This window comes from Canis aureus, chromosome X, assembly GCF_053574225.1.
Source record: "Canis aureus isolate CA01 chromosome X, VMU_Caureus_v.1.0, whole genome shotgun sequence".
In the NCBI taxonomy this organism is placed as follows: domain Eukaryota; kingdom Metazoa; phylum Chordata; class Mammalia; order Carnivora; family Canidae; genus Canis; species Canis aureus.
This window is the reverse complement of record NC_135649.1, coordinates 83625654-83648828: the sequence shown is the minus strand read 5'-3', so window position 1 is coordinate 83648828 and position 23175 is coordinate 83625654. Positions and strand designations below refer to the sequence as shown.

Genomic DNA, 23175 nt, shown 5'->3' with positions numbered 1-23175 from the left:
TGGTACGTCCCAAACTGGGGGCCCTTCAAGGCCCCGCGCTTCCGAGCTCCGCGCAAACTCTGGCTCTTGTACGACGGAGGTGGTTTGCTCTTCCGTTGCCCCGTGGCTTCGGCTCATCTCCAGCAGGAAGGCGAGGCTTCCGCCCGGCGCAGGGGGTGAGCTGGAGCACGGTGCCCCCAAACCCTAGACAGCATTTGGGGGAGGGGACTCAATTTGGGGGATCCCCTGATGGGCACATTTGGAGGCTCTGGGCCCGGGGTGGCGTTTAGGGGTGGTTGTGTTCGAGTGGTCCCTTAGGAAGTGGCATTTGGGGACCCCAGGATAGTATTTTGAGTCTGTTTTAAGGAGTATCACTGGGAGGGAGGCAGGATTTATATACCCCTCGGAGGCAGGCGTTAGGGGGATGTTTGAGGAGACCCTTAAGGTCCGTGTATGAGTTCTCTGTCCATGAGGCAGGATATGGAGGTGCTCTCCAAAGGGAGAAGCGAAGTTTGAGGTTCCCGAAGTCCAGGCGGAATTTGGGGAGAGCTTGTTTCAAGCAAGGTCCTATGACAGAGGAAACGTTCGGGACCGACGTGGCATTGTGGATGTATCTGTGGCCTTTGTGACCTCTAGTTTTATGATGAGGTCCCCCCGCGCTTAGGTACTCGCGGCGAGGCGACCGGACACGTCGGGGCCCACACGTTTTTAGGGAGAGGGACCCCCCCCCAGCCCAGGCTGTTGAAGGGACGCTGGAACCCAGTGTGCTGGGCTCTTCCCGAGGGGACGGCGTGCTACCGGGCCTCCGTTGGTCGCGGCTTTTTTCATTATTCATGAGGAGGTGGGATTGCTAAGGAAGCCCATTTTTGCCGCTTTCACACCTGGTCCGCTGGAAGTATCGGCTTGTGAATTATTCACGAGGGGGCGGATCAGCGTGCTGGAGGGATGTGCTGAACGGGCATTCTGCAGTCTCCCGGGCAAACTAGAACTCATTGATTAATCGTAAAGGTGAGTAGCGCCCCGAGTTTTCTGTGGCTTTTGTAGGGGCATTGTGCATAATTCATGAGGGGCGTAGCTTTTGCAGTTTCACCTGCATGACCCGCTGTTAGCTTTCCCTTACAGGTTCCAAGATTTAAGCCTTAAGTCAACCAAAGGGACGAGGCCTCCTACATTGTTCATTCCTTATGGCCCAGTAATTCCAGATTATCCACAAAGGCTCTAGATTCAAATCCCATCGATCCTTGCCAAGCCCTGTGATCTTTGGCAGATCTTTCTGTGAGCCTGAAAATGTGTATGGGCACAATAATGATCAGATGAGTTTACACTCATTTCACACTTTATTAGCCCATTTAATCCCCACAACAATCCTAGGAGATAGGTTATTATTACCCCATTTTATAGATGAGGAAACTGGGACACTGGGAGGCTAAGTAATTTGCCTAAACTTACTTAGTCAGTGAGTGGCTAGGCCAGGATTCAAACCCCATCAGTCAATCTAGTTCCAGAGTCTGTAGTCTTAATCAAATACCGTAATGTACCCTCCACCACCACTTTAATTGCATATACTACTACTGATGTTAGTCATATAGCACTTGTGCATGGCACTGTTCAAAGCCTTTTCTGCCTATTTACTCACTTAAACTCCCATCACACAAGGTAGGTTACTATTGTTCTCATTTTATGACTGGAGAAACGGTGGCCCAGAAAAGCAAAATGTCTAGCCCCTGGTCACACAGCCAGTTGTAGGTGGGTGGAAATGATTTTTGTGAGGGTTCAAGAACTCTCTAAGGAGGTCGCCTTTGAGCTAAGACCTGAAGGCCAGGAAGGAACCAATTTCCTGCTCTGCATTCCTGAGAACAGTGGCACAATGCATGGGAAGAACACATCACCATAATACGTGATCTGTTAAATATGATCTATTATTATTTGAGAGAAGTGTATTGGGTGTTTATTGTGTACCTGAGGCTTTGGTATATAGTTGTATCTCTCGTGACCTGGTCCTCTATCCATCTTACCTATTCAGTAGACATTGGAGGCTTTAGCATTCTGTTTTCCATTGTCCTTCTGTGGTTGGTTGACTCAAGGCATTGTTTTCTTTTTCTTTTCTTTTTTTAAAGACTTTATTTATTTATTCATGAGAGAGAGAGAGAGAGGCAGAGGGAGAAACAGGCTCCACACAGGGAACCTGATGTGGGACTCGATCCCGGGACTCCAGGATCACACCCTGGGCCAAAGGCAGGCACTAAACCACTGAGCCACCCAGGCATCCCTCTTTTTCTTTTTAATGCTGAATGATATTTCATTGTCTGGTTAAGACATTGTTTTTTAAATAATGCTCCCAGTTGGGGGTTTCTCTGGTGGCTGAGTATACTCTCACCCGTAACCAGTTTTATATTAATATAAATATATATTTACATAGTTCTTTTATGTTATTATATAATACTTTAATTAAACAGCGCCCTGTGTCAGCATTGCCAGCTCACTCCCTAATCCATATTCTCTGATTTTCATAATAGCACATTTTGCCTTTATGAGGTAAATGGGTTCTATTTCCAGCCCCATTTTACAGTTTTGGAAACTGAAGCACCTGCCAAAGTCATATTAGTGAGTCTGGATTCCGTTGGACCAAGACAGCCCTGGTTCCTGTGCAGTTAGTCAGGGGTGGGGAGAAGGCATCTACACTTCCCCTGGGTTTCCCCTGTGGCTCTGCAGTATCGGTTTTCATTATTCATGAATAGGAAGGCGTGGCTGTGTTGCCTTGGCTGGAGTACTATAATCTCCAGTAGCTAGGGCTGTCTTGAGTGTTTCTGTCCATCCAGCCTCGTACATAATTCATAAGTAACTAGGTGGGACCTTTCTTGACCTCTCTGAGTTTCCAGGTTGAGCCGCTGCAGCAGCAGCATTATTCATTATTTATGAGCCAAGGGAGTGTGTTTTCCCTGTGGTAGCCCTTTTTCCCTGCTTACAGGGTATTAGATGCAGCAGTAGGAGGACCTGTATCTTTTGTTCCAGCCCACCGGGCCTCATGCATTATTCATGAAAAGATGTGGCCTTAATCTCCTTGGCTTCCGGGCTGCTGTGAAGTTATTAATTATTCATGAGCAATGGGGCGTGGCTTCCATGTTTTAACATTGGCTTTCAGGTTGCAGGGAGTTAGTCCTACCACCCGGCCTCGTGCATAATTCATGATCAGGAAGTGTGGCCTTGAGGTCCCTTCTTCGCTTCCTTGGCAGCCTGGATACAACAATATATTCATTATTCACGTTCCATGTGGCGTGGCCTCTGCGTTTTTTGGTGTTTTTTTTTTTTTACCTGTTTTCATAGTTACTGCCACCTTTGCCACCAGGTGGAGCTCTTCCTCTTCGAATGAGTCACAGATGGGCCGGGACCATATACATGATTCATGAATAGGCGCGGCCTTCTTGCATCCGGGTTCCTGGGGGGTGGGGCTCAAGGTTTTGTCCCGGCCCCGGGCTCAGCGGCCGCCATCTTGTGTCGGCGGCGGAGGTGAAGGAGGTGGCAGGGACGAGCACAAGTACTACCGCCGGGGGAGGAGAAGGCGGCCCAGGCGGCGGCGATTCTACGCGGCCCAGGCGGCGGGGAGGAGGAGGAGGAGGAGAAGGAGGGTGGCGGCCGGGCTTGGCTTCGGCTCCTAGAGGAGTTGGCGGCGGCGCGACCCGGGGAACCGGCATTGGTAACAAACGGCCTTTCTCAGCGCCTTGGCCGGGGCAAGGGTTTCGGGAAGCATTGGAGGAGCCTGGGTCGGTGCTGGGCCAGGCTGATGCCGGGATGGGCGGTGGTGACTCGGATGCTAGGGATTCGTGTGGAGGGGGGTAGATTTTGGGGCGGGGTCGACATTTCCCATCCTGGACCAGCCCTTAACCTCCGAAATCTGACCTTGGGGTCAGACCCCCTGAGATCTGGGTTTAGAGACTCAGGCCTAGTATCCCTAGTCAGGGACCGGAACCCTATCCAGAACCTTGTATCGCAGGTCAGAACGCCCCTCAATCGCCTGTAGAGACTTAAGGGATTGGCATTTTTGTTGGAAGCCCCCCACCAATGTATGCTTAAAGCCCTACCCCAGAATCTTCTTTCAGGCCCTCCTAGTTCCTCAGTGTTTGCTCACTTCCAAGAGGGGTTAGACCCCGGGGAGGGCCTTCATTTCTGTAAGTCCTCTCTAGTATATTCCTTCAGACCGCTCCCTCAACTCACAGGCATTCTCTGCCCTCAGAACTTCCAAGGAAACTAGACTTTGAAAGACGATTTGGGCCTGGCTTCCGTGTCAGAGATTCCTTCACATCTATAACCCCAACCTGGCCCTAGCATCTTCCATCAGAAAGCCCTCTGGGTCTGGCCTTTCTAGTCAGAGGTTCTCCTTTGCAATTACCTTTAAGATTTTCTTTAATTCTTAGTATTTGCTTTTACAGACTTTTTACTCTAAGGGAATGCCTTGTTTCATGGTCTCCGTATTCTTTTCAGAGACTACCTCTTGTGAGCCTTGGCATCTTCCTGATTACACACTCCTCTAACTCCTGGGATGCTCCCTCAGAGCCTCCCAGAGGACCAGATACCAGGGCAGAACTGTTTGGATACATAATTCTCCCATCACCAATCAGTCTGCCAGCAGCTGCCCTTGCAGACCCTGTTGCCTTCTAGCTCTCTCTATCAAACTCACCTCAAACCCCACCCTTCACTCAGCCTCTGCCTTCAAAAGCCAACCAGGATTGCAGCTTCTCACACAGATCTCTTAACCTCACATAAGGCCCCAGAATCTGCCCTCGGAGTCTTTCAAGGTCCCCAGCATCAGTTAGAGGGCTTTAGGTTTGTAGGATCTCAGCATCATTGTCAGATGTAGATGTCCCTTCCCCCAACAGGCCCAGTTGTCCTCAGTCAGAGTAGACAATCCCCTTCTCAGCGTCTACTCTCAGAGCCTCCATAGGATTCCACAGAATTGGTCAGAGAAACCCAACCCTACTTGGAGACCTAGCTGGTATCTGCTTACCGAACTTTTTAGGGCCAGAACCGTCTGGGCTCAGCCTTCCCCTTCCACTCTGTCAAGCAGCTGGTGTACCTAGCATGTACCAGTCAGAGATACTATCACAAGGCCTTTGTGCTCCATTAGAAATCCTTCCCAAACTCTACCCTAGGACTCCACGTTTGCCTTCATAGCCTTCTGCGACTCTGACATTGATGTCATAGGTTCTTCTCTTCCTACGTGTCCCTGTTATTTTTGGTGAGAGGTTTTTCTGTGCCAACAGCATCCGTTTACAGAGACCACTAGGGCCCTAGCATCCTCCTGATGGAGAGCACCTCTCCCTGCAGGCCCTAGCATTTTCCTGTGGCCTTCTTGGGCCCCAGAATCCCCCACCCATCCCCTGTGTAGCTTCCATGGGGCTCAGCTACTGCCCTCCTACCTCCCTGCAGCCTCAGGGGGCCTCTAGTGCAATTTCCTGGCCTTCCCCTAAAAGATTCTTTCCAAAGAGCCAGATAGGTGTCTTAACGACCTGGCCTGGCTCTGTCCTGCCTTCCCCCCATGACTTCTAACCCCCTCTTCCGTCTCCCTCTGAGCCTCCATGGGCTCAAACAACTATCTCCTGACTTCTTTCTTTTATGTTACCAGGGACTTCTCAGTTAATCCCTCCCAGGAGGCTTGACAGGCCCCAGCATCCTGTTCCCTAACTTCTCTATTCCTGATAACCTGACCCTGTGCCCGCCCCCTCTCAAACCTGCTCCAGGACTCCTCCCTCAAACCTTCTCTGATTTGGGTGGTAGAGAATGTTCAGGCTTCAGAATCACTAGTTTGGAGACCTCAGGCAAGTTCTGAAACTCACTAAGCCCAGTTCAGCTTTGTTGAACAATGGATAGTACGTGCATCCTACTGGGGCCTGAGCATATGTTGAGGGAGAAATGGGGGATCTTTAGCTCCTTTCTGGGGTTTCTGCCCCAGAATCCTCTTGCTTGCCTTGAGACTGGGCTGTTCCGAATCTCTGCAATTGAAATCTCTGCAACAGTCACCCAAATCCTGCTTAGACCCTTGCTGGCAGCAACAGGAATCCTAAGGTAAAAAAATGCAGATATTAAAGATCTCTCTGGACCTGGATCATCTCTGATCTAGGAAGCAAGAGAGATGGTATGTCCCAGATGAGCAAACCAGTGACAAGACAAGGAGATAACTGAGTAACAGAGGCCACTGCAGGTATCCAGGGAGGATCTTACTTAGGTCTTCAAGTTGCTGAGTTTTGACCACAGAAGTAGGCTTTTTTTTTTTTTTTTTTTTTACCCTTCCCAGCAGCCCCTTGAGGATAGTTGTTTGTTCCTGCTTTTGGAGAAAGTAGGGCTCTGAGTAAATGAGATCCCTTCCCCAGGTCAGAGAGTCAGTGAATGGAAAAATCATGATTTGCTTTTGTCTCCATACTAATTCACCAACTTTTTCTTGTCTAGGTTGGTGCTTTGCATTCCCAGTAATTAGGTTGATTGGCTCCAGGGTCCTAGCCAGCCTCCTGCCTTCTGGGTCCTCCTTCCTCACACCTCATCCCTTAGCTCTATGGGCTGGGCCCTGAGCTTGGTCCTGACTCTCTTCTCCCGGGAGGCATTTGGCAAACAGGCCCGCACCAGCTGCATGACTGTGGGCAAGTGATTGAGTTCTCTCTCTGAGCCTTTGTTTTCTTACTTGTGATGTGGGCATGAGGTTATCTCGTTCGTGGGCATTGTTGGGATTAGACAAAGCCCTTTACCCTGTGATTGACGGGCAGTAAGCTCTTGGTAGATAATAGGGAGCTTCTGTTCTCCTGGTTAGTGTGAGAGTGTGACAGGTGCCAAGATGGAATCTTGGGTACCGTGGGCGTGTTCGGTGTGTTTGGGGGTCAGGAAAGTCTCAGTGTAGGTGGCTTACAGTGGGGAGAGCATCGGTGGCGAGGGGAAATGATTGAGGGTCCTGTTGTCTCTGGCATGGGGATCTGGTCATACACAGATCTCACTCCCACAGCAGACTCCATTGTTCTGTCTCTGGGACCCAGTGTGTGATGCCTGGCAGGTTAGCTCAACCTCACGAGCTCAGGTTTTCTCATTTGTCTGGCAAAGGTGCTCAGCCCTGCCTTGCAGGGCCGGGACCATCGAGGGGATGAAATGTGATAACCTCAGGCAGCAGCCTAGGCTTCAGGGTCAGCAGATCCTGTCTTGGGCTCTGCTTGGCCACTGTGTTTATGGGAACCTTGGTCGAATCACCAAATGTCCCCAAGTGAATTTTTTCCCTCAACTCTGAGTTGGGGGATGTTATTGATGGTAGTCCAGATCTCACGGAGATGCCTTAAGGACAAAGTGAAGCAAGGCTTAGCGTGACATCTGGCACTGGGAGGATTCCTAATAAATATTCATCTGCCATTATTGTTAACCTGTTTAAGGGACTCCACAGGCAAAAGTGTGTATTTTTTCTTCCCATGACCTTTTTTATTGGCTTGGGCCTTTCCCCTCCCAGAGCTGGGTGGGGGGAGGGGGCTTTGGAAAACCCTCTTCCCCAAGCCCCTCCGGGTACTGGGTCTCCGGCAAGGTGTCTCCTGCCATCATGCTACCCTGATGGAAGTCTAAGCCACATTTCCCTCCTGCACCCCTGTCACGGGGGTTAAGGGGGAGGAGAACGGCTGCTTTTTGTTGCCTGCCTGCTCTGTGCCAGGCTCTGTGGTCTGGGCTCTCTTTCATCACTTCGGCAACTCCGTGGGGTAGGTAAGTGGCACTGTTAGCCCTTTGCACAGGTGAGGCAATTGAGGGGCTTGAATGAGGTCTGTCAAAGAGTGGCAGGGTCTGACCTGAGCTGACACCCTCCTCTGACTTTCCCACAAGGACATTCTTCTTGTCACTCCTCTCACCCCGCAGGACTGGAGTCTCTCCCTCATGCTGGGCTGGGGAGAAAGGCGAATGGCCTAGTGGTCAGCAGCATGGATTGCAAGCCAGACCACCTGGGTTCAGATCTTAGCTCTGACAGCTGTGTGACCCTGGGCAAGTCACCTCACCTCTCTGTACCTGCCTCCTCTTCTGTAAAATGGAGATACCAGCCCTTAAGTCTTCCCTTCCCCTACAGTCACCACTAACCAACTGTAACACCTACATGCCCTAGGCTCACCTCTGATACTCCTTTTCCCTTCCAGATGTCCAGCTCGCCGCTGTCCAAGAAACGTCGCGTGTCCGGGCCTGATCCAAAGCCGGGTTCTAACTGTTCCCCTGCCCACTCCGTGTTGTCCGAAGTGCCCTCGGTGCCAACCAACGTAAGTGTCTCCTTCCTGGACCCTGGCAGGTTAGGGTAGTGAGAGTGGTGGGTGGGAGAGCCTTCGGTATCACCGTACATCTGTCCACGCCCTCCTCTGTTTCTACCCAAACCTGTTCTTCTCCTCTGTCTCTAGGGAATGGCGAAGAACGGCAGCGAAGCAGACATAGATGAGGGCCTTTACTCTCGGCAGCTGTAAGTGGGGCCTCAATTGGGCTAAGCACTGGGAGGGGCACTGGGAGGATTGGGTCTGGAGGACGAGACCTTGACCTGGAACACCCCCCAACCCCTCAGGTATGTGTTGGGCCATGAGGCAATGAAGAGGCTCCAGACATCGAGTGTACTGGTGTCAGGCCTGAGGGGCCTGGGCGTGGAGATTGCCAAGAACATCATCCTTGGCGGGGTCAAGGCTGTCACCCTACATGACCAGGGCACTGCCCAGTGGGCTGACCTCTCCTCCCAGGTACCTCTTGCTAGCCCTTCTCCCTTGCTGAGGTGCTGGTCCCCCACCCCCAGACTCGACTGCCACTCCCTTCTTCCCTGGTTCCCCTTTGCAGTTCTACCTGCGGGAGGAGGACATCGGTAAAAATCGGGCTGAGGTCTCACAGCCCCGCCTCGCTGAGCTCAACAGCTATGTGCCTGTCAGTGCCTACACTGGGCCTCTGGTCGAGGACTTCCTTAGTGGCTTTCAGGTACCTTGGTGGGCGCAGTGGGGGGTTGCACACCACCCAGCCTCCTGCCCAGTTTTCTCCAAACCCACTTTTCCTTTGATCATTTGTTCTCTATTAAATGGGCCAGCCTGTGTGCCAGGTTTCACACTGGAGATGCAGGTGGGTTTTAGACCCTGGACCTGCTTTTTCGGAGGGCAGGGGTGTGAATGGGCAGGCCATAGAGCGTAGTGATTATGAGCACAGGCCAGAGCCAGACTGCCCTTGAGTGGGTCTCCAGTTCTATTAGTATGATCTCAGGCAGGTCACTTGATCTCTTCTGCTTTGTTTTCTTTTTCTTGTTTGTGGACTTGGGACCGGTAGTAGTACCTACTTTGTAGAGTTTCTGTGAGGGCTAAGTGCTTAGAATAGCAGCTGGTGCATGATAAGGGCCATCTGGTTATTTGTTAAATAAAAACTCTGAGCCCGAAAGAGGAGCTATGGGAGCTGAGTTTGTGCCCTGGGGCATCCCAGTGGCCGGACCCTGCTGCTGAACCTGAAGTAGTTGTAGGAGCTCACCCTGGTGGGCAAGGGTGAGCATTCGGGTAGAAAGAAAAGTCCCAAGGTACCTGGTTCAGCAGGCATTGTCTGGAGAATTGGAAGCAAATGGGTGTGGTAGGAGTGAGCTCAGACTTTGGCTGTGAAGGGAGGTTTACTTCTGTGTCTCCCAGGGCAAGGCAGGCCTGTAGGCGGGCAGCAGTGGGTGTTGATGCGTAAATGAGTCAGCTCCTCTCTACACTCTCCCCTCCTGGCTGCCTCATTACCTTGTCTGCTACCTTGCCCGCCCTGGTGTAGGGATTCGCATTTCTTTTTGCTGGGTTTCACCCTGGCCGAATGTGATCCGTAGTAGATGCTTTGGGAGACAGTATCCACGGAACCATAGTAGATAATTCTGTGAAAGCTTTAAGGACTCTTCTGAGTCTCCCCTGGTTCCGGCCTTCCTGCATTATTCTCTCCCTCTTGCCCCAGTGCTGGGCCCTTGTCCTGAGCCTCCACCTCTCCACAGGTGGTGGTCCTCACCAACACCCCCCTGGAGGACCAGCTGCGGGTCGGTGAGTTCTGTCACAGCCGTGGTATCAAGCTGGTGGTGGCAGACACACGGGGCCTGTTTGGGTGAGTGCCCCTATCCTCATCCCCCGACCCTTGCCAGGCCTGTGCCAAGACCCCTAAGCTCTCATTGCCTTGCCCCTTGGCCACCCGGGTTTCAGATTCTGTGTGTCCACCCCTCCCCACGTGACATGAGTGCTGTGTGATTCCCAGCAGTGATGGACTGAATTTGCTCAGCAAGTATTTGTTCTATCTCAAGGGATATGTCCGGTCCCCATGAGCATGGGACTCTGGGGCTTCAGCCCTGTTGCCTCCCTTTACAGGCAGCTCTTCTGTGACTTTGGAGAGGAAATGATCCTCACAGATTCCAATGGGGAGCAGCCACTCAGTGCTATGGTTTCTATGGTCACTAAGGTAAGGAGATGAGCCTCAGGGGTCCTAGAATGCCAATGGGCAGCAGCAGGCCTTCTGTCTGCTCCTGGTACCCTGAGTCTGCCTCTGAGGTTCACTCCTCCTTTAATCAGGATAGCCCCGGTGTGGTCACCTGCCTGGATGAGGCCCGACATGGGTTTGAGAGTGGCGACTATGTCTCCTTTTCAGAAGTACAGGGCATGGTTGAACTCAATGGAAGTCAGCCCATGGAGATCAAAGTCTTGGGTGAGCTAAGGCCATGGAGGAATCAGGGGTGGTAGGAGGAATCAGGGGTGGTAGGAGGTATGTCCCTGGGCTCTGAGCGAGGGGTGAAAGACACATGCTGGGTGTCTGAGATGAACCAGGACAGAGTCCCCTGGGTCCAACCAGAGCTGGTGGGCATGGGGTAGAGGTACTGTCTGGTGTTTGAGCTATTCCTAGGAGAATAGGTCCTTGGCGTCTGCGCTAAGCGGGGGGGAAGGTCTTTGGTGTTTAAACAGAGCAGATCAGAGACGATCCACTTCCTGTCTAAGCTGATGTAGACAGGGGCAGAGAATGTTTTCTAGTATAGACTTGGGTCCAAGGGCCCAAGGGGGTTGCAAGCCTGTGTCTTGGGCAGAGGGGACATGGTTTCTGATGTCCCAGCAGGACCTGGGGTGGAGAGTTGGCTCCTGATGACTGAGTTGGGTCAGGGATGGAGTTTGCCTTATCTTGGGGGTATTGTGGGTTTTAGGGGAGGGCCGGTAGCTTGACAGTTTCCTCCTCTACCTAGGTCCTTACACCTTTAGCATCTGTGACACCTCCAACTTCTCCGATTATATCCGTGGAGGCATTGTCAGTCAGGTCAAAGTACCTAAGAAGATCAGCTTTGTGAGTGTGGTGGGTAGTGGGGGTGGGGAGGGGTTGGTCCTGGGCATTTCTAGGCTCTGATGTCCCATCCCCCACAGAAATCCTTGCTGGCCTCACTGGCAGAGCCTGACTTTGTGATGACAGACTTTGCCAAGTACTCCCGCCCTGCCCAGCTGCACCTTGGATTCCAGGCCTTACACCAGTTCTGTGCTCAGCATGGCCGGCCCCCTCGGCCCCGCAATGAGGTGGGTGAGTGGGTGGGCCAGCCAGGCCCGGTGACCTATGCCTCTACCTGTCTGCTCTCCCTTCCTTTTGCATCCCCCCCCAATCCCTCTTCCCACAGTGGCCTGACTGAGGTCTTCTTGGTCTTTCCTGCCCCACCAGGAAGATGCAACAGAGCTGGTGGCCTTGGCACGGGCCATGAATGCTCGAGCCCTGCGAGCAGTGCAGCAGGACAGCCTGGATGAGGACCTCATCCGAAAGCTGGCCTATGTGGCTGCTGGTGATCTGGCCCCTATAAACGCTTTCATTGGGGGCCTGGCTGCCCAGGAGGTCATGAAGGTCAGCACAGTGGGGAAGGGCAGGGCCAACAGTGGCCCAGGCCTGTCCCTGATTCCATCACTTACTGTCCATCTGCCTCAATTAACCACTGACCGCTTCCTCCTCCCCACCCCGCAGGCCTGCTCTGGGAAGTTTATGCCCATCATGCAGTGGCTGTACTTTGATGCCCTGGAGTGTCTCCCTGAGGACAAAGAGGCCCTCACAGAAGACAAGTGCCACCCGGTATGGGAGTGGGGCCCATGGGGAAGATGTCATTGGGGGCATTTCTGGCGAGGCTCCTCCCACACTCTGACCCTCCTCCCTTCGCATTCCTCAGCGCCAGAACCGTTATGATGGGCAGGTGGCCGTGTTTGGCTCAGACCTGCAAGAGAAGTTGGGCAAACAGAAGTACTTCCTAGTGAGTGTGACCCCCTTAGACACCCACTGCCTTCATCTCCCTGGGCCTCTGGCCCCCTCTTCTGGAGTCTCCTGCGTCCCAAGGGAGGGTCTTTTGGTTCTTGTAACTCTGTTGCGTGCCTTTTGCCACTCATTTTTTTTATCTCAAGAGAAAGCCTTGTTTGTCCTTCTGTTTCCTCCTCTGGCGCTGCCTTCCCTCAGATGGCTCTGGGTTATTTCTGATAGCCCTGGGACTTGAGGATGTGGCACAAGCCCCACTCCACCTCTCCTGTTGTCTTCTGTCATGGGTAGGGGGTGGGGAGTGTGGAGTGATGCATACTGTCACATTCCCCTGTGTTACCCCAACCAGGCTCTATCTGTCTTCTTCGCTACCTTCTAGGTGGGTGCAGGTGCCATTGGCTGTGAGCTGCTCAAGAACTTCGCCATGATTGGGCTGGGCTGTGGGGAGGGTGGAGAAATTGTTGTCACAGACATGGACACTATTGAGAAGTCAAATCTGAACCGGCAGTTTCTTTTCCGGCCATGGGACGTCACGGTGAGTGGAATGAGGAGAAGGGAGTGGGATTTTATCCTCTCCCTTTCCTCCTGTCTTTTGTTTCCATTCTTTCTGGAAAGGAGGGAGGCCTCTCCATCTTTTTCCTTCAGCTCTTTCAGTTTCTCTGCGACACTCCTTTAGCAAACATTTCTTGAGCATCCTTGCGTTGAATCTACCATTTTTTCATCTTTTTCTTTTTGACCTGTTATCAGTGCTGGTTGGGCCAGTGTGTTGGGGGGTCCCCCAGACCACCCCCAAGTCTGATGATTGACTAGGACTCACAGGACTCATCTTATAGCCCTATTCACAGTTATGATTTCTTCTAGCAAAATGATGCAGAGCAAAATCAAAGGGAAAAGGCATCTGGGGGAGACCAGACACAAGCTTCCGAGACTCCTCTCCCAGTGGAGTCGCACAGGACACACTTAACTCCCCCAGTAGCAAGTTGTGACAACACGTGTGAAATGTTGCCAACCAGGGAAGCTCGTTAGAGACTCAGTACTCAGGGTTTGTACTATGGGCTGGTCACGTAGGCACCCTCCACTGGGCACATACCCAAATTCCAGCCTCCCAGAAGGAAGGCAGGAGTTCAATAGAAACCACACTTTGCATAAGCAGTCTAGGTACAGTGAGCTGCCCTTAGAAGGTAAGGCCTGGTGAGAACCCTCTGGAAATCCAGGTTCCCAGATGCCGACCTAGGGTTGATCTTGCCAGTAGGCCTTCCCTAGGAGAACGTTTGTATTAGGGTCACTCTTCTCTGCCAGATGGAGTCTAGGTCATTCAGGGGCTCGAGCTGGGAAGCCTTCTATGGGGGACAGTGCCCTGTTTGCCTGCCTGGGATCTGTTCCCCTTTCTTTTTTCTTTTTTTTTTTTTTAAAGATTTTGTTTATTCATGAGAGACACAGAGAGAGGCAGAGACACAGGCAGAGGGAGAAGCAGGCTCCATGCAGGGAACCTGACTTGGGACTCTATCCCAGGTCTCCAGGATCAGGCCCTGGGCCGAAGATGGCACTAAACTCACTAAACTGCTGAGCCACCCGGGCTGCCCTTTTTTTTTTTTTTTTTTTAAAAGATGTTCTCCTTTCCATTCAGTGATGTCATCGGTAGTCATTGGCCTAGGCACCGCTTTCGGCACTTGGGATACAGCAAGGAAACACAGGTTCTAAGGAGGGAGGACAGACCATAAGCAAGCAATACAGTATAATAAATTAGTAGTTAATGTTGATGAGTGCTGTGCAAAGGAAACAACAAAAGCAAGCTAAGGGAAGTTGGGCCTGTCTGGAAGACAGGTTGGCAGTTTCGATTATAATGGTTAGGAAAGGGCTCAGTCCTGCACACCTGGAGGGTAGAAGGGAGTAGAGACCCCTTTTCTGGGTTCAGAGCACCCTAGGCCAGGATCCTGTTGGCGGGGTGGGATGTAGGAGATGAGCTAGAGGAAGTAGGGGCTAACTCATTTTCTCCTCTGTGGAGGGGGAAGCCAGAGGAGGGTTTTGAGCAGAGGAGGGATGTGACTGACCTAGGCTTTGGAAAGATCCTGTTTTGTTTGAGAGGATGGACCCCAGGCCTGGGTGCTATTACCGGAAAGAACAATAGGTGTGGGGTAGTCATAGAAACAGATGGTGGCCTCTTGCTTCTCGTCTACATTTGTTCATTGCTTCGCTTTCCACTGAGCCCCTGCCACTACTGTCACAGCCCTAGCCATGTGGTACTGTCACAGACTATCTCCTGCTAAATCAGGGAGCCTTCTGAACTCAGAGCCTGGTTTTTCCCAGGCATTAAGTAAACCCATTTTTAGGAGGATGGCCCTGTAGAGGTTTGTTGGGTGAATGCATGAATAACTGAGTTCTGTGTTTCCCTGTCCCACCCTTATCCCCCTTAGAAGTTAAAGTCTGACACAGCCGCTGCAGCTGTGCGCCAGATGAATCCGCACATCCGGGTGACAAGCCACCAGAACCGTGTGGGCCCTGACACAGAACGCATCTATGATGATGATTTCTTCCAAAACCTGGATGGTGTGGCCAATGCCCTTGACAACGTGGATGCCCGTGAGTTTGGAGGCGGGTGAGGAGGTGGGCGGGGGGAGGTGGTGTGCATGTGTGCCATCAGGGATGCCTGTCTTTCCATCCTCTGTTGACATTCCTGTCCTGACACATGTGCCCCCCCACACACACACACACCCTATCCTCCTTAGGCATGTACATGGACCGCCGTTGTGTGTACTACCGCAAGCCGCTACTGGAGTCTGGCACACTGGGTACCAAGGGCAACGTGCAGGTGGTGATCCCCTTTCTGACAGAGTCCTACAGCTCTAGCCAGGATCCGCCTGAGAAGTCCATCCCCATCTGCACCCTGAAGAACTTCCCCAACGCCATCGAGCACACTCTGCAGGTGATCAGCTTTTTTGGGGGGAAGGGGCAGGGAGGGGAGGGAGCAGGCACCTTCATGGCAACTAGGCCCCCTCCTCCTCCGGTGTCACCAGCCAAAGCTCAAGATGTGCTTTCTCTCCAAACTTTCCTCCCTCGCTTCCCATCCCAACAGCCTGGGTTTCTAGAGCGATTTCATTCATCTTTCATTTTGAAAAGTTTTCAACACAGAAAGACAAAGAGCGGTATGGTGAACACTCAGCGTTCGTCACCTAGATGTAATAGTTAATGTTTTGACACATTTTCTTCTTAGATTGCCATATCTTTCCTTCTTTGTGCTGAAGTGTCTCATAGGTATCACAACACTTAACTCCTTAACATTCTAACAGGCATCTGTGAGGGAAGTATGTTCTGCCTAACAGGGTCTCTTCGACCTCGGAATTGTTGACATTGGGGGCCAGGTATTTCCTTGCCAGTGCAGGGTGGATGGGTGGGTGGGTGGCTTCTGCACTGTCTAGTGCTTAGCGGCATCCCTGGCTGCAGGAGGGTGCGGTTGCGGCTACTCACAAGGTCTCCAGACATTGTCAGATATCCCCCCACTCCTCCAGGGGGCAAAATCGCTCCCAGGTGAGGACCACTGCTATCTAACCCAAATCCTGCTTGCACGCTGAACAAAATTACTGGTGATTACCTCCTGCAGTTATTTAGGTCTTTAATGTTTTAGTTCTTCTTCACGTGTCACCAGGTGATGCTCAGAATGGCTTCAACAGCTAGTTTCTCAGGATGATCCTGTGCACCTCTCACCAGGCTGAGTCTTGATAAAGTGAACGCACCTATGTAACTGGTATACCAGGGCCACGAAGGAGAACCTAAGGGTGACCTGAGGATAACGATTGTGCTATCAGAGTGACTGTAGTCTTCGAGAACAAACCATTCAGAGTGTTCAGTTAGGAGCAAGGGGGGTGTTGGCGAGATCCAAACAGGGCAAAACTGGCTTCCTCGGCCACCTTCCTTTCTGCCTGTAGTTCCAGAGTATGCACGTTCATATTTGTGGGCCCTCCATGGTCTCACTGAGCCGTGTGTGACTTTGGATTCTACCTCATCGTGCCTGACTCTTCTGTGAAACGGGGCTGACAGCATTGTCAGTCTCATGGTTGCGAAGCACTTGGCATTTACTTGTATTTGGTGCTGTTTAAGCGAATTTTTGAGTGGATACATCCTTGCTCATTTCTTTGCAAGCACACCTCATGATAGGTATTACTGGTAACGATATCTGTTTTAGGAAGGAGAATGCAAAGGTAAGTGTTGCTGTGTGTTTCTAAAGTCCCAAAACTAGATACTAGGTAGGAGAGCTGGGGTTTGAACCTAGATGTACTCTCCTCCCAGCCCTTCCACCAGTGAATGCATTTACTGTCTTTAGGAATTTTCAGAGTACAGGAATTCCTTAGGAATTTACAGAGTGTCTGTCTGGTTTACTGCTCAGCCCCAGGGCCTGTATGGCAATCATTTTTGATTTGGGTCTGATGGTTTTTTTCTTTTTTAAAACTGGTAAAATATACATAGCTAAAAGTTTGGTTTTTGTTGTTTTTTTTTAATCGAGACATAATGGGTCTCTAGTGAGGTACACAAATCCTTAATAATTTTATTCCGTGGCCCAAATCAAGTTCATTTGTTTTTAAATTGAGGCACTGGGGGTGTGGGGAAGATGGGGGAGCAGGGGCGGAAGGTTTCTCTTTGCTCAGAGCAGCGGTGTTCTTCTAACTGGGTTTATTTACGGACAGTCTTTGTAATGGCAAATAGCCAGTTGTCAGCTGTCACTCCATGCAGTCCATCTGCTCTGTCTTGCAGTGGGCTCGGGATGAGTTTGAAGGCCTCTTCAAGCAGCCAGCAGAAAACGTCAACCAGTACCTCACGTAAGTAACCAAACGCCCCTTCAGCCCACCCCGCCTGCTAGCCAAGGCATCCCGTCTATTTTTCTTGCCAGTAACACCCAGCACCAGGCACACTTTGCAAATGAATCAGTGAAGGCTCGGGCCTCATACCACTGGGGGTCAGGATTAGCTTTCCCTGGAGAAAGTGGGGTTGCCCTGGAGCCCACTCCTGGGGCTGCTGTGTAATCCTGCCCCTTTGACCCCTCCAATTCCTGATAGAGACCCCAAGTTTGTGGAGCGGACCCTGCGGCTGGCGGGCACCCAACCCCTGGAGGTGCTGGAGGCTGTGCAGCGCAGCCTGGTGCTGCAGCGGCCACAGACCTGGGCTGACTGTGTGACCTGGGCCTGCCACCACTGGCACACCCAGTACTCTAACAACATCCGGCAGCTGCTGCATAACTTCCCTCCCGACCAGGTAATGCCCACTTGCCAGGTCCATTTGGTACAATGCATTTTCCCTGAAATAGGGACCTGCTCTAGGCTCTCCACATGCTCTTTCTGTCAAGCCAACTGTGGCAGGTACCCCTAGGGCATGGGGAATCTCAGTAGAATGATTAAGTCTGACCTGTTTTTCCCATCACCTTGCCTTCGAGCAAGAAACTTGCATTTCTATTTCCTTTGCCAGTGGCAGACTCTGAGCCCTACTCGACTCCCAGGCTGTATAGATTATGGGGGAGAAATTTTGTAGTCAAGAGAGTAGGAATCAGTATGGGTTCAAATCCCAGCAGCATTTGCACTTGGGCAAAATCACATAACTTCCTCGGCACCTCAGTCTTGTCATGTGTGCAGGAGACCTAACAGTAATTTTCCTCATGGGGGTTTTTGTCAGAATTTATTGGTACTTAACTAATAGTAAGTCGGTCTGGTGCGTGGTAGTCGGTAAGAGTTTGTGAGATGGCTGTGTATCTTGCACAAAACAAAGTGCCCAGGAATTTGGCAGTTGTGTGCTCAGTGAGGTCCCTGATTAAGCCTGGCATCAGAACTTCCATCTATAGGACCCTACAGGTGAGGTCTTTCATGACTGACTCCACCGCCCTGTGTGTGCCCAGCCGGGGGTAGTGAGGGCACATCTGGGGCCAAGGCGAGGAGTTAGGCTTGTTAGAGAGGCCTCTGCTCTCAGGTCCTGCCCCTCAAAAATCTCTTTACTCCTTTAGCTCACGAGCTCAGGAGCTCCATTCTGGTCTGGGCCCAAACGCTGTCCACACCCGCTCACCTTTGATGTCAACAATGTAAGTCTCTTCCCTGTGAGTCTCTTAGGTCTGGTGGAGGGTTGGAAGGGGGAAGGAAGGGAGGGCAGGAGGGAGGGAAGGAGGCCTACTCTTCAGGCAAGAGCCGATGTGCTTATTACCCTTCTGGGCCCTGCCTTCTCCCAGCCCCTGCATCTGGACTACGTGATGGCTGCCGCCAACTTGTTTGCCCAGACCTATGGGCTGACAGGCTCTCAGGACCGAGCTGCTGTGGCCACACTCCTACGGTCTGTGCAGGTCCCCGAGTTTACCCCCAAGTCTGGTGTCAAGATCCACGTCTCTGACCAGGAACTGCAGAGCGCCAATGCCTCAGTTGGTGAGGGTGTTTGGCCAGACGGCCAGGAGTCACCACTTCACTTGTCCCCTGCCCGGGCCAGGCTCCCCACCAGTTCTCCACCTCTGGCTCAGCTCTTGCCACCCCAGGCCTGAGGCTTCCCCACACCTTCCTTTGAGCCTCTCTCCTTCTGAAGTGTGAAGAAGGTGGTCAGTTGGGGCAAGTTGTCTCTCTCACTTCTTCCTTCTCCCTACTCCCTGGCCTTCTGTTTGTATTTGCCTTGGAAAGCACAACTTCTGTTTCTGTTTTATGTTTCTCCGGGGGGTATGATCGCCACCAGTGGTCTCTCTCCCTTGACATCTGGCCCCCGAGTTCCTCTGTGTGTGTCTTCACCCTAATATCTTCCTCCATATCTTTCCTCAGCACTCCCTCCCCATCTCCCTCCACCATCTCCCTGCAACTCCCCATCTCTCCATCTCTTTCCTCTAGCTCATGCTGCATATCAGGTAAGAGGCCAAATAGTAACTCTCAGGCTTTGCGGGTTATAGATTGTATGCAGCTAATCACCTGTCATGATTGAAGCACAAAAGCAGCCATGAACAACGTGTAAATGAATATGTGTGGCTGTTTTCCAGTAAAATTTTATTGATACAACACAGGGCGGGTGGGCTGACCTTGGCTCGGGGCCTTCGTTCGTTGCTGCCGCCCTGCCCTCCCTCCCCCCCCCACCCCCGGCCCTGTAGATTTATTTATCTTCTCTTCCATACCTTTTCTTATCCATAGACTAGATACTGCACTCGCAGCTGTGGGGATCCCCCTGCATTTACCTTTTATGCCCCCCATCTTCCTCTCCATGGATCTTCTCGCTTCTCCTGCTGTCTCCCCTATCGTCTCTCCATCTCCCTTCCCAAATCTCTACCCTTTCATGTTCCTCTCTGTATGTTTCTTCCCATCTTTCCTTCCACATCTCCCTTCACTTCACTCCTGTATTTTCTCCACTTTTCTCCTCATAGACATGTGCATACGTGCATGAAGCTGTGTAGCTGTACACGAGATTTATATAACGTATGTAACATATATGTAAAATGTATATAAATGATACATGTAAAGCGTGTATGAAATGTAGAACACCTACATGTCTCATGTCCCCATTCTCCCCTTTTTGATCTTCTTTCTCCCACGCCATATCTTTCCTCTATCTCCATGTCTGCGTGTTCCCCCCAGTATCCTGTCTGTATATTTTTTTCATCCCCTGTTTCCTTCCCCCTCACTCATATTCTCCGTGTCTCCTCATCTCTTTTTATATAACATTCTCCCTAAGATCTGCAGCTCTCCCATTAGGATTTATCCATGTCCACTTCATCCTGATGTCTTCCTTAGTGTCTCTGGAGAGCTCTCTTTTGATATACCCAACCCCCTTTCTGTCTCCTTCAGGTTTGTGCTCTCTTGTCCTGCTCTGCCTCTCCCTCTGGACCTCCTTTCTCTCCCAGGATAGGTTCCTTTTCAGGTCTTCTCTACGTGAACATGTTTTGCCCTTCCTGATCCCCCCGCCCCAGGGCCCCCGTTTCCACCTCAGACACTGGCCTGGATCTAAAGGGGCTGATGGTGTCCCTTTCTTCCTGCAGATGACAGCCGTCTAGAGGAGCTCAAGGCCACACTGCCCAGTCCAGAAAAGCTCCCTGGATTCAAGATGTATCCCATCGACTTTGAGAAGGTGCTGGGTGGGAGCCCTGGGCAGGCAGGGGGATGGGCTAGACAGAACTGACCTTTGGGAATCTGATGGCAGCCCCAGGCCCTTATGGGAATTGGATCTTGGGCCTGCTATATGGCCCTGAATGTATAGATGTTCCCAGCCATGCCTTTGTGATCTGAGAGCCTGGCAGGTAATTGCAGTGGAGGATACCTGTCTGCAGAGGCCAGGAATCCTCTTCCTCCTCTGACACTGATCCTCTCTCATCCTCTCCCCACCCTTCCCCTTCTCCCTCCCTCATTCATAAAAGGATGATGACAGCAATTTCCATATGGATTTCATTGTGGCTGCTTCCAACCTCCGGGCAGAGAACTATGACATTCCCCCTGCGGACCGGCATAAGGTGAGGGGAGTCTGGACCTGATTCCCCCCCTCACCCCTGGCTTGAGTTCTCTACATTCCATTCATTCAATGTAGGCTCTGAGCCGCTTCCACCTTAACTACCGTGTTTCTTGATCTTCCTGCCTCACAGAGCAAGCTGATTGCAGGGAAGATCATCCCAGCCATTGCCACAACCACAGCAGCTGTGGTTGGCCTGGTGTGTTTGGAGTTGTATAAAGTGGTGCATGGGCACCGACAGCTTGACTCTTACAAGAATGGTTTCCTCAACTTGGCCCTGCCCTTCTTTGGCTTCTCTGAACCCCTTGCTGCACCCCGTCACCAGGTAAGGGCCTGTATCAGGGCAGGTAGGTTTGTGAGCAGGGGGTTTCTTCTGTGGAGCTGGCTTTAGTTTGCTTGCATAGCCTATCACCAGGTGAGGGTTTCTGTCAGCATGCACCTACTCCTTTTGTGCACACCTTATTCATTTATTTCCTTGCCCTGTTTTGCGCTAAGCACTGATGTGAATCTGCCTGTAGAAGCCCTCAAAAAAGATGGAATATTTTAATTGTACCCTAAGAGGTTATTAATAACATAATAATAGCAATCAACATTTACTGGGTGCTTATGGCAAGTACCTTTACTCACTTTATTCATTAACTTCAAATGTTTGCTGAGCACCTGTGTGCCAGATACTCTTGTAGGTAGTAGGATTGTATTTGTGCAACAGATTTTATAACATGATAAATGATTTTAGAACCTCCCAAGAAACAGCAGGGCAAGGAGGACTTGAGACTACCAGGTGGCAGGGGGATGGGATGGGGCCTTCAATTGTGGGATGGTCAGGAAAGGCCCTGCTGAAAAGATGACCTATAAGCCCAGACTTGGGCTCCCTCCCTCCAGAGGGAGACAGACCATGCAGGCTCCTGGGAGGAGAACATTCCCAGGCCAAAGGGACCATTCTCTTCACGGGTCCCAAGGTAGGAGGATGCTTGGTGTGTTTGAGGAAGAGTAAGTTGGTAGAGCGGGGGCGGGATGAGGGGTAGGAGGTTAGGCCAGAACAGGCTCCCAGTGCCTAGGCTTGTCAGTCATTGGTCACCGAAAGGTTTCGGTTGCTAGCTCAAGTTGTGAGAGAAGCCACGTTTTTGATGGAAGAGGCTTGCAGTCTGAGCACATTAGCCTGAGTGGGGGTGGGCAGCAGGGGTGAGGACAAGACTGACGGGGCTAGGCCCTGTGCTGGCCCCTATCCCATCAGCCCACTTCTTGCCCCACAGTACTATAACCAGGAGTGGACGTTGTGGGATCGCTTTGAGGTCCAGGGTCTGCAGCCTAACGGTGAGGAGATGACACTCAAACAGTTCCTTGACTACTTTAAGGTGAGGCCCCTTTCTCACTCTCACCCCCACCCACAGGCAGAGTGTGCTGGTGAGATTCACTAGGCTGCCCACCCCCCGTGACACTGCTGTCCCCCTTCCCCCTCCTCCAGACAGAGCATAAATTGGAGATCACCATGCTGTCCCAGGGTGTGTCCATGCTCTACTCCTTCTTCATGCCAGCCGCCAAGCTCAAGGAACGGTTGGATCAGCCGTGAGTTGGGGGGCTTCTGCTCACATCTGTTCCAGCCCAGTTGGCTGCCCTTTGCCTCTTTCCCTGCCACCCAGCCCTCCCTCACTTTTTGCCTCCCTGACCCTCTGTTCCCCCCACCCCTCAGGATGACAGAGATCGTAAGCCGTGTGTCGAAGCGAAAGCTGGGCCGCCATGTGCGGGCGCTGGTGCTTGAGCTGTGCTGCAACGACGAGAGCGGCGAAGACGTCGAGGTTCCCTATGTACGATACACCATCCGCTGACCCCTGTCCACGCCCATAGGCTGGCCCCAGCCCTGGCTCCTACCCCACCCCACCCCCCAGCCCAGGGCTCCCATCAAGCCTCTGGCAGTGGTCCAGCTAGCCACGCCTGGTGTCCCCTCCTCATCTCCCTCCCTGCACCCCTCTTGCCGCTGCTTTCTACCTTATTTGGAACCTGAATCCTAATAAAGAATTATTAACCCAGACGTGGCATTCCCTGCTGGTTCCAGGGAAGGAAGAGACTTCCCAGAGCTGTCCAGTTCAGGTGGTAGCCCAGAGGGCTCAACCCCACCCCAGCAGCCAGTTGCCTGGGCAAAGAAAATGGGAATTGCCGCTTCTTCCTCCCACCCTCCGTGTTTGGGAAGAATTGGATGGAGGCATAGGGTGGAGGTAGCTGGGTCCATGTGACTGTATTGGAGCTGGGTTCAAATTCCATCTTGTCCAGCTCTAGCTCCCAACTCCCCACCATGTTGATTTTGAGAGGTAGTGAAGAGTCATGTTTGAGCAAGCCCCGCAGCTTCTCTAACCTTGTCTTTCGTGAAGAAGAACGTTACTGCAACCCGTTGACCAGGGCTTGGTTAGCATGGCTTATGTCCTTGGGGGGCAGATCCCTTCCCATGTGGCTTAAAGCACTGAGACTCCAGACAAGTCTTAAAATCATGGTTCCCAGGACCAAGTGCCCAAGGTCAACTTCCCAGCTACAGGG

The 23175-nt window shown here is 51.9% G+C and overlaps 1 protein-coding gene across 4 annotated transcripts; it reads left to right on the top strand.

The window, feature by feature from the left end:
- On the top strand, nucleotides 1-22675 carry UBA1 (ubiquitin like modifier activating enzyme 1). 4 transcript variants are annotated; one of them, XM_077888429.1, is made up of 27 exons: nucleotides 3462-3673; nucleotides 7849-7971; nucleotides 8121-8237; nucleotides 8373-8431; nucleotides 8531-8699; nucleotides 8794-8928; nucleotides 9950-10056; nucleotides 10314-10404; nucleotides 10515-10647; nucleotides 11174-11271; nucleotides 11349-11495; nucleotides 11635-11811; nucleotides 11929-12033; nucleotides 12128-12208; nucleotides 12587-12742; nucleotides 14622-14787; nucleotides 14934-15130; nucleotides 16954-17018; nucleotides 17256-17451; nucleotides 18191-18265; nucleotides 18410-18599; nucleotides 20183-20271; nucleotides 20558-20650; nucleotides 20780-20971; nucleotides 21900-22001; nucleotides 22112-22212; nucleotides 22337-22675. In XM_077888429.1, exons 3-27 carry the CDS (start codon nucleotides 8121-8123, stop codon nucleotides 22470-22472), a joined length of 3177 nt encoding a protein of 1058 aa, XP_077744555.1. In that variant the 5' UTR covers nucleotides 3462-3673; nucleotides 7849-7971; the 3' UTR covers nucleotides 22473-22675. The 4 variants fall into 4 exon arrangements, with proteins under 4 accessions (XP_077744556.1, XP_077744557.1, XP_077744555.1 ...); XM_077888430.1 differs by lacking the exons at nucleotides 3462-3673; nucleotides 7849-7971 and adding an exon at nucleotides 1-155; XM_077888431.1 differs by lacking the exons at nucleotides 3462-3673; nucleotides 7849-7971 and adding an exon at nucleotides 662-987.
- Nucleotides 22676-23175: the final 500 nt, after the last annotated feature.

What these genes read in the sequence shown, in the direction of transcription:
- UBA1 (XM_077888430.1), top strand. Translation starts at nt 8,121, where the DNA reads ATGTCCAGCTCGCCGCTGTCCAAGAAACGTCGCGTGTCCGGGCCTGAT. An exon ending in ATAACTTCCCTCCCGACCAG is followed by an intron (nt 17,452 to 18,190) that starts GTAATGCCCACT and finishes TTACTCCTTTAG; the next exon opens with CTCACGAGCTCAGGAGCTCC. An exon ending in CCCCTGCGGACCGGCATAAG is followed by an intron (nt 20,651 to 20,779) that starts GTGAGGGGAGTC and finishes CCTGCCTCACAG; the next exon opens with AGCAAGCTGATTGCAGGGAA.